This window comes from Cibotium barometz, chromosome 42 (assembly GCF_041138505.1).
Source record: "Cibotium barometz isolate CiBa-2024 chromosome 42, ASM4113850v1, whole genome shotgun sequence".
Classification (NCBI taxonomy): domain Eukaryota; kingdom Viridiplantae; phylum Streptophyta; class Polypodiopsida; order Cyatheales; family Cibotiaceae; genus Cibotium; species Cibotium barometz.
The window spans coordinates 236,767-246,619 of NC_141087.1; the positions used below are offsets into that span (position 1 = coordinate 236,767).

The window sequence follows — 9,853 nt, forward strand, 5'->3', positions numbered from 1 at the left end:
ACGCCTCAAAAATTGTGGCACCAATGGATACGAAAGTAGTGAACAAAAACAAAGAGAATCTCACAAGGACTCAAAGAACAAAACCCGTGAAAGCAAGAAGTATAGAGCAAATAGTGCCCTCTAATAGCAAATCACCATGGCCACCAAACAATGGGCAAAGAGAAGGTAAAGGGATTGCAATTTTTGAAGCTTGTGTTCTTTCCAGATTTGAACGAAGCACTGCATGCAAAGTGGGCAACATCCCTAGGATTTGGTGGGATGATAAAACAAGATTGGGATTCCGTTTGCAAACCTTGAGGGAGCAGAGCAATTGTTGCAAGGTTTTGCCCTTGAGTTGGTAGTGTGGTGGTACACTTGGTGCATAATCCATGCTTTGCAATTGGTGCATAATCCATGCTTTGGTAGTGTGGTGGTACACTTGGTGCATAATCCATGCTTTGCAATTGTCGATCTATGTATGCTCCTTGACAGATCCTTGAAAGATTTGTGGCATCAAATTCTCTTCCCTCTGATTCATGATAGGTAACACTAGTCGAGATCATAGACTCAAAGAAAGGTGCATAATCCATGCTTTGCAATTGTCGATCTATGTATGCTCCTTAACAGATCCTTGAAAGATTTGTGGCATCAAATTCTCTTCCCTCTGATTCATGATAGGTAACACTAGTCGAGATCATAGACTCAAATAAAGGTGTTATCATAAAGCATCTCCCTTTTTTTATGCTCATATACTGGTCACCTTGATAGTTGACCCATACCTCCAATGCAAAGGGGATGGAACATCCTCTATTTTCATTGTGAACCAGTTCAAGGTGTCTACATATAGCTTGGGTCTGTATTTGTTATGCCTAATGTATTTGAACCATATGTCAAATTACAGACACCTCACTTGGCCATGTGGTGGTGGAGTTTGTACTTCCAAATCGTAGAAGTTATCCATGAGGATGGATACTTTGCTTTCCAATACAAGATATTTCACTTGAGTCCGAAAATGTGTCTTCTATATCTAGCTCAACGAGCTCTGCAAATCTATCGCCACTTTCTTGGTGGGAAGGGACCCCAGTAACAATTGAAGATCCAAATGTAATGGTCCTTCCAGATCATGAATGCCTCTCCATAGATGCCTATTTATAAGTCTTTGATAAGTCTTTAGAAGTTAGCACATGATCACCAAGAGTCTAGGATAGCAAAAACATCATATTTTCCACATGAAATTACTATATTTATTGATCTCCATGACATCACAAATTACATATATCATGAGACTAGTAGGTGAGAAAGAAATTTCACATGGTGATCTAGTCGATATCACTTTTCGTATTTTTTCATGTTGTTACATTCCTTCAAGAAGAAAAAGGTTAAGAATAAGCATTCCAAGATATTAGGCTAGCAAGATATATATATATATATATATATATATATATATATATATATATATATATATATAGAGAGAGAGAGAGAGAGAGAGAGAGAGAGATTTTACAAATTCAAAAAATACACCACTTCTCATCGATTGAGAAGTCAAAAGAAATAGAAAAATGCATGACTTCACAATGCAACATTTTCTTTTGCTAGTGTATTATGTAATTACACTTCAAAATTTCAAACAACACACGGCTTATTACCAAACATGAAAAATTAAACAAAAGGCCATTACTTCACAATCTCAACAATACAATTTTATTGGGAGAATTCTTTTGCAAAAGGAACATTTATATACAACTTAAATAGTCAAGTCAAAACATTGGGTTCAACTAGGTTCCTCAAATTTGATAAGTAAAAAGGAAGTCTAATTTGGTGTGAAGGATCTTGATGAGACCTAATTTAGCTTAACCTAAATATGTGTGTGTGTGTGTGTGCACATGTGTGTGCATATGCACACAACAAAGAGAGAGAGAGAGAGAGAGAGAGAGAGAGAGAGAGAGAGAGATGGGTGCAAGGGGGTTATTAAAGAGGATGGAGCCCATGAAAAAAGGTCATACTGATCACATATATACAACGTTATATAAGGATGAGATTTTGAACAATTCTAAATATTACAAGGAAAAAAAATTGCGAGTGTGGAGGAGTAAAAACATCAAGCTGATGAGTTATGATTTTTACATACAAGAAAAAATCTACTCTACCCTTTTCTCTTTCAAATACTTTCGGATGTAAGGACTCAACAACTACAACACCCATTATCCAAGAGATGGCGATGGAGTAGTTAGCAACACTCAAAACAGGTAAACCAAGACCCTTTTGTGCAACCATTAGAACAATTCCTGAATTTATAACTCCGTACCTGTTCATGTGCATTGTAACCAATTAGAAGGCTAACATTACCATTGAAATGACATTAAAATACAAATTTCGAAAAACCCTATAGTCCTTTTGGAAGAGAAGACTTTGGTTGATCACATTTAAATTTTAATCACCAAAAACCTCAACTCCCTGGTGCTGTTATTCTTTATTTAGAATGGACTGTTGTAAAGTTTATGTATTGAATCCAAGCCCATGAGCTTAATATTCATTGCCAACATTTCAATCTAGATTTGGGTAGCCATTCTCCTCTCTTATGGCTATTTGCAACAAGATATACCCTAGTTATGGGAGTTCATACTTGGATCCCAAGAAGAAATGCTATGTGTTTAGTTCTTGTTGTTGACGATGATCTTTCTAAAGGCATCTATGTAACCAATCCCCTCTTGTTTTGCCACTAGCATCATTAGGTACCTTGAATTCAAATTTGAACACCAAGAAGAACAATTACAAAGACCTATTAATCAGCTTTTAGTCATGCCTAAGGACTTAAGGAGAGCTGAATTAGACTTCAAAGGTTTAGCTAGTAATTTAAAAAATCATGCTTGGTGGGGCAAAATCAATTTGTGAGGTTTCAATGATCACAAAGAAATAATCTACTGGTGGCTCTATTGCCTTCAATGAAGAATGCTACAAGTAAGGTATGCCCTTGCCATCATAAAAGTACTTGATACTCTTCTTGAGGCCTCACATCATACATATAATCCTTCCAAAGATGGGCTAACTTTTTGAAAGAGGCAAAATTGCTAAACTTTTCAAGGATAGATAAATTTTTGCTCTTCGAAGGAAAGGATCCACTTTTTAAAGATCATTGAGTAAATTTTGTTAGATAGATGTCAAAGAAAAAGAATATTATAATAAAATTCAATGAATATCCAAGGCCACCCTTCCAAAAATCTCACACACACACACACACACACACACACATTAAGCACTTGCTCCAACACAATGCTTGTATTTTTAACAAGGTCATGTGAATTTTTTTTGTGAGAAGTAGAGTAGATAATGCTTACCCCATGACAGTAGTGCGAATCATCCAACGCCTATGCACTTGAAATTGTTTGTTTCTAGCTGTGGCCACAGCACGAGCAAGGCATATGAGGAGAGTGATGGACGCAATCGCCATAAAAAGCTGTCCCAAAGTCCCAAATTCGGAGTTAACAAGCATGGTGGTTGAACCCGTGAATGCTAAAAAAAGGGATGCACACACAAATGCATACCCCATCTGTCGATGTAGCTTGAAGTGACGAGCCCTGAAGGATGTGTTGAATTGAAATGGTGCCACGAACAAGAACACGAGACCTGCTACTAGAGAATGCAACTGCACCATGACCACCATAATAGTTAATACAATTCTTGCCTTTTTCTTTTGCTAAAACGTGCTTATCCTACAAAACGAGAGGGGTGTCCTCTGTGTGTGTGTGTGTGTGTGTGTGTGTGAGAGAGAGAGAGAGAGAGAGAGAGAGAGAGACAGAGAGAGAGAGAACGTTTTTATGTAATTTGATCTATTTGATAGGGGTAGGATTTGAACACATGACATGTTGAATAGCAACTCCATTAGGTAAGCAATCTACCACATGAGAGAGAGAGAGAGAGAGAGAGAGAGAGAGATCTTTGTTATCTTGTAGTAATGATCCCAAAAAGAAACCACATATTTCTATCCAAGTGGAGTGGGATTCAAGCAAATAACATGTTGAGTACAAACTCCGTGAGCTAACCAATCTTGAGAGAGAGAGAGAGAGAGAGAGAGAGAGAGAGAGAGAGGCAATCAAATTGCTTTCACGAGTTGCAACAAGCTCTTCCCCTTTTTTAAAAATGCCGATGTTGTGTAGCTTTTGTTTTTTTGGGGGGGGGAGGGAGGGGAGGTGTACACACACACACACACACACACACACTCACTCACTCACTCACTCACTCACTCACCCACACCGCCCCTCAATCGAGGTTGCCAATAGTGTTCACGCCCACCACGACTAGGGACTTGGCAAAACGAAACACTTCACAAATTGGACTACCACCAAACTATAACAAGCCCCTTGGTAAAACTTAAGAAAAAGTTGCATGCCAACCGTGAAGGACTTTTAACTTTTAGTACTTGTTCTACTACACTCACTTGAATATGATGCATTATTACGTATCATACTTCCCTCCTATTTACAAGTTATGAACTATTTTGTGGCACATATAACGAAATCATCTAAAAAACAAGGAGATGAAATACCTTAAGCAACGTCAAGGCATGACATCTAGGAATGCACATATTAGTTATCACACAACTAGAAAAATAGAACATTTACTTCCTAAGAGCACATACATTAGTGCTAAAAGTCAATCACCCCTTAAGACACTCTGTTTTTTTAATAAAACTTGAAAAGCATGAGTTTTTGTGTCCTTGGCAAGACCAAGGCCAACAATATAGTCCTTTGAGGGCATTTTCTATAAATTGTTGAAACGTTTTGTGTTCTTTTGGTTTTGACAAAGAGCTAGGTTGTGCTTAGAGGTGACCCTAGTGGCAAGACAAAGTAGGAACTATGTTTTCTTGAACACACACCATATAGGAAGAATAAGCATAGCATGGGTGACCTAGTGGCAAGACAAAGAAGGAAGTATATGTTTTTGAATACACACTATACAGGGAGCATAAGAGTAGCGTCCGCACCCATAAGATGGGCAAAATATGTTAAATTTCATTGGTTGAGAGAGGTCTAGGGAAGCAATTGTTTTCTTCTATCATCAAATATATGTGCATACATCGCCTCTCTAATATCCACCCTCTAAATTAAGTAGCAACTAGAAGAGTACCCCTCTAAACTAAGGACTAACCCACAATTTCTCCCCAAAAAGAGTTTGACTATAGCATTTGTTCATGCCTATGTTTGCCTAGTGAAAAAGGTAATCTTGATGCATTACAAGTGGAGAGGAGAATAACTAAGGATTGCAAACTCAATTGCATAGTAAAATAAGGGTATACAAATCTTAATGGCTTATGCCTCAAGAGAAGGGTTGCAAATCTAATACAATAAAATAAAGGTATACAAATCTTGATGGCTTTTGGTTGGAGACCATGGTACTGCACCATTTTTTTGTGCAACGAGGAAGCGAGGAGGTTGACACACCAATGGAATGTGCCACCTTAAGCGAGAGCTTGCATTGAGGGGCAGGGTGGGGGGACTACACGATTAAGAGATGTTGTAGTGGTAAGTTATTAGCCCTCTCAACAGAAGGGCTTGAGTTGTAGTGGTAAGTTATTAGCCCTCTCAACAGAAGGGCTTGAGTTGTTGGTGCTCCATCTCTTTTTTAAACTTGGATTTGGGATTTGTTTTTGAAACCATTGTGCACACACAATTACAATTATACACATATACATGTAGACACATACACTTCATGTATATGCGTACATGTCTAATGTGTAATTGTAATAGTGTGTGTGTGTGTGTGAAGGTATATGTGCAAGTGCATGCGTTTATGTGAGGGTTTAAATAAGGGCCAAAAAACATAAACAAGGCCCAAGAATGTAAATTAAAAAGGGGGAGGGGGACTCTACCTCAGATCCGAACATGGGTGTCCACCTTGCAAGACCATAGCCTTACTGTCACACTATCATGATAATTTTTCTAGTACCTCATTTTGAAAATACTTATTGTTATTCATGCAATTTTTTGGTGTGCTCGTCGAAATCCCTAAAATTATACTATTTTTTCCTACAAATTACTAGGGTCATTTTGTAAGTATCTTATTCTAACAATTCAACGTAATTAGGTAAAACAAAAGCTATATTTGAATCAATCAAATTTACCTTTATTTGAAACAGAATTGTATGCACACACACACACACACACACACACACACACATGCATACTAGATGTCCATGAAAAGGGGAGTGCACAAGTACACTTAGGTTAATCATGCTAGCCTCATAAATTTTGTTTTATTAAATCTAAAGAAACTTCAGGGAATTATAACCTAAAATTTCTCCAAACTTAATTTGGTAAAATTAGGGATCCATGAAATAAAAAATATGCCGAATTTTCTATAAGCACATTTTATCCTAAAGCAGCTTTGAGTAATTTTTACATCACAAGAAAATTCTGAAATCTAAGATAGTTTAATAGAATAGGCTAAGATTTGTCTTCATTAAGTCTTCTCCCACATAGAAGATGATTTTTCCAAGATTCGAGACTGACTTGAGCCCCCCCAAAAAATGCAAGTGCATTGAATCTATATGCAACTTGTACTTCTTTGTTGCTCCTCTCTACTCAAACATAGTGAAGTAGAGTCTTCCCACTTATTGATATTAGACCTCAATGCTTTCTCCTACAATGGCAGTTGCCATATGGAAAGAGTGCTCTCTTTCCAGTCTAGAGTCCTCTTCTGATAGAAGTGTTCATTTTATGCTAACCATGATGAGCAACCATCGATCCATCATGAGCTTCTACTAAGGTTTTCTTTTTGAGCTCTTCATCATCTGGTATACATAGCCTTCCATTAAAATAAACATTTTCCTCTTCTAAAGTATATTTTTATGTCTTCAATTGTTGCTCTCCTTGTTAAAGCTTCTACAAAATAGGCCCAAAATACTTGTCCTTCTCCTTCCTTGGCTTGGTTTGGAATGGAATTTGAAGGCATAATAAAAATAACAACAAATGAGTTTTTGCTAACAGCATCAACAGCTACATTTCCTTTTCCTAACATCATCAACTACATTTTCTTTTTCTAGCCTATACTTTATCTCAAAATCATATCCATACAAAATTTGGATCCATCATCTTTGTCTCATGTTTAATTGTGGTTGAGTAAAGATCAATTTTTAAACTTTTGTGGTCAGGCATTAGTTGAAATTTGCTTTCTAAAAGATAACGTCTCTAAATCTTGAGAGCATGAATCATAGCTAGTCGCTCTAAATAATGTGTAGGATGGGATAATTTTTTTGTGTGGTCAGAGCTTCTTGGATTCATAAGCCGTGGGATGGCTTTCTTGGATTAAAACTCCACAAATGGCTTAACCATTTTGTCAACTACTATCTCAAAAGGTTTCGATAAATCAAACAGCCTTAAAACAAGAAAGGTTACCAATACAGCGGTGTTAGCTTATCAAAGCTACTGTACAAATCATGGATCCATTTGAAAGGCAGATCCTTCTTGAGTGAATATTCTTGTGAGCTGGGCAGTGACTTTGGCAGAATCATTGACAAGTAGGCACCAGTCGATGAAGAATCAACCCATGTACATCGCCATCTTCTCTTCACCTGCACGTTGCTTACAGCAGTCCGAATCGCCTTTGCAACTCGGCCCCTTTGCTTCACATACAGCACAAGCCTCTGCTTTACCACACAATGCTTCTGCTGTTGCGCTCCAACATAGCTACAGAGAACAGGCAGTGCACACACATTCTTCAAGCGCGGCTGCCCTGCAGTCTCGATAAAAGGCTCGGCTGTTTACAGCCGAGCACACACGCATGTGGGCTGCCCTACGCCTCTACCCTCTGCACGCACACAGCCTCGCAAGCTTGCTCCTGCGCTGCTTACACACTTCTTCGCCTGCTTACTGACGCACTTGCTCGCACACACCCTCGTATGCTTGCTTTCACGCTCTTACTCGCAGACTCTGTTGCATGCTTGCTCGCGCGGCTGCCCTGCAGTCTGGATGAAAGTCTCGCTATTTACAGCCGCGCACACACACGCATGCGGGCTGCCCTGCGCCTTTACCCTCTGCACGCACACAGCCTTGCAAGCTTGCTGACGCGGCTGCCTTGCATTGCAGCCTAGGAAGAGAAACATGGCTTTTTGCAGCCGCACACACGCGTGCACGAGCTGGTCAGCACCTCCTCCTCCTGCACGCGTACAGCCTTGCCTGCTTGCTCACACGTTTGCAGGCTTGCACACGCACTTGCTCGCTCGCAGGCCTGCTGACGCGCTTACTCGCACACACACTTGCATGCGAGCCTTTTGCGCTCTCTGTCTCTGCAGCCTGCTGGACTCGAGTGCTTCACTCTTCGCACCTGAGCACCCTTGCTCACGCGCTCGCTCGCATACACCCCTGCAGCTCGCTCACACACTTGCTCCTCTGTTGGACTCGAGTGTGTTGCTCTTCGCTCTCTCTCTCTCTAGAAAAGATACACCCGTGTGTCCTCTGTACGCCTGGCCCCCACCGGCCTTTATTAAGGCGTACACCACATGAAATTCTTTCACATGGTAAGGCCGCCCAAGGTACACTTGCACAACTGAACCTTAATGCACCCACTAAGGCCCGGTTCCCATGGAGTCTCAATGCGTGATTCCGTCCACCATCAAGACTGCTGCTCGTGTTCAAGTCTTGTCTGCACACGAACTCGGTCCACTTCTCATGGAGTCTCAATGCGTGATTCCGTCCACCATCAAGACCACAGCTCGTGTTCAAGTCTCGTCTGCACATGAACTCGGTCCACATGAGCTTCCGTTGTCAAGCGGAAATTGGTCGTCGTCCAAGATGACCTCGCTTGATGAGAACCTCGTCACATTTCCTTCCCCCCCCCCTCAATTCCGGAGCCTCTTTCCATCGAGAGGATGATGCTTATGCTCAACCAAGGTAGCTCAATCAGCTGTGCACCGCTTGCTTCAGTTATAGGGCTGATAAGAGCTTGGGGTATGTTGCTGGCTGTTCTGTGGTAGCCTCCCCACTACCCTTATCCTTGAATCACCCAAGAGCTGGAGGAGCTGTTCCGAATAGGAAGAGATCAAGGCCTTGGCTTCTTGCAACCAAACTTGCCCACGCGCAATGTCAAAATCGTCCATTTCGCATACGCTGAAGTCTGTTTTGTGAGTAACCTCACCCACAGTAATTGGAACGCTTTTGGCCTTCTTCCCGACCTCCTTGTCTGGTGAATTCACAGCTTTCATCACGGATCCCGGATCCGCTTCTATCTTCATCCCACTCTCCTTTGCTTTTGCTGGAGTGATGAAGTTGTGAGACGCCCCGCTATCCACCATAGCTCTTACCGCTTCAGTATGGTTGAGACATAAAGAAGCCGATTACACTTCAATTCAACTTCAGAGTCCACTGCACTCAGGCGCTGAATAGTGCCCAAAATCTGGACACTCGTGGAGGAGTCTCTACTTTGCTGGATGCCTTGTAGAGCTTGCTTAGGTGGACAATCACGAGCATAATGATTGCCACTGCAAATAAAACACTCCACCTCTTTCGCTTTTCCCGTCGACTTGCTTGAGCCCGCTCCTGACCTTGAGGACTCAGTCTTTCCGTTGCCTGATCCTCCTTTCTTCGTAGAGCTGGCTTCATTGCTGGTCTCTTTTGATGTGGAAGTGCCCCCGCTTCCGCCACCTTCACAATCAGACCTCTTACCCTTAAAGCCACTCTTGGCGTTATCTTTGCCTCCATTCATAGATGTGCCCGCACCCGCTGACCTTTTGCTTTGAGAAGAGCCTTTACCTTGTTGGCCAGGCTCCTTGTAATCTGTCAGCATGTCGGCTGCGACATATGCCGTGGTGAGAGTGGTGACATTTTGTCTCTGCAGATCTGCTTGGGCCCAACCTTTGAGCCTATGAGTGAAGTGAAAGAAC

At 41.1% G+C, this 9,853-nt stretch overlaps 1 protein-coding gene across 1 annotated transcript; it reads right to left on the reverse strand.

Annotated features, from left to right (window-relative positions):
- Positions 1–1,976: 1,976 nt before the first annotated feature.
- LOC147614008 (uncharacterized) lies at positions 1,977–9,265 on the reverse strand. The gene is made up of 4 exons (XM_086780350.1): positions 8,977–9,265; positions 3,522–3,622; positions 3,315–3,433; positions 1,977–2,284 (listed from the first exon to the last, which is right to left on the reverse strand). The coding sequence occupies exons 1-4, from the start codon at positions 9,263–9,265 to the stop codon at positions 2,002–2,004; spliced, it is 792 nt and encodes a 263-aa protein (XP_086636476.1). The 3' UTR covers positions 1,977–2,001.
- Positions 9,266–9,853: the final 588 nt, after the last annotated feature.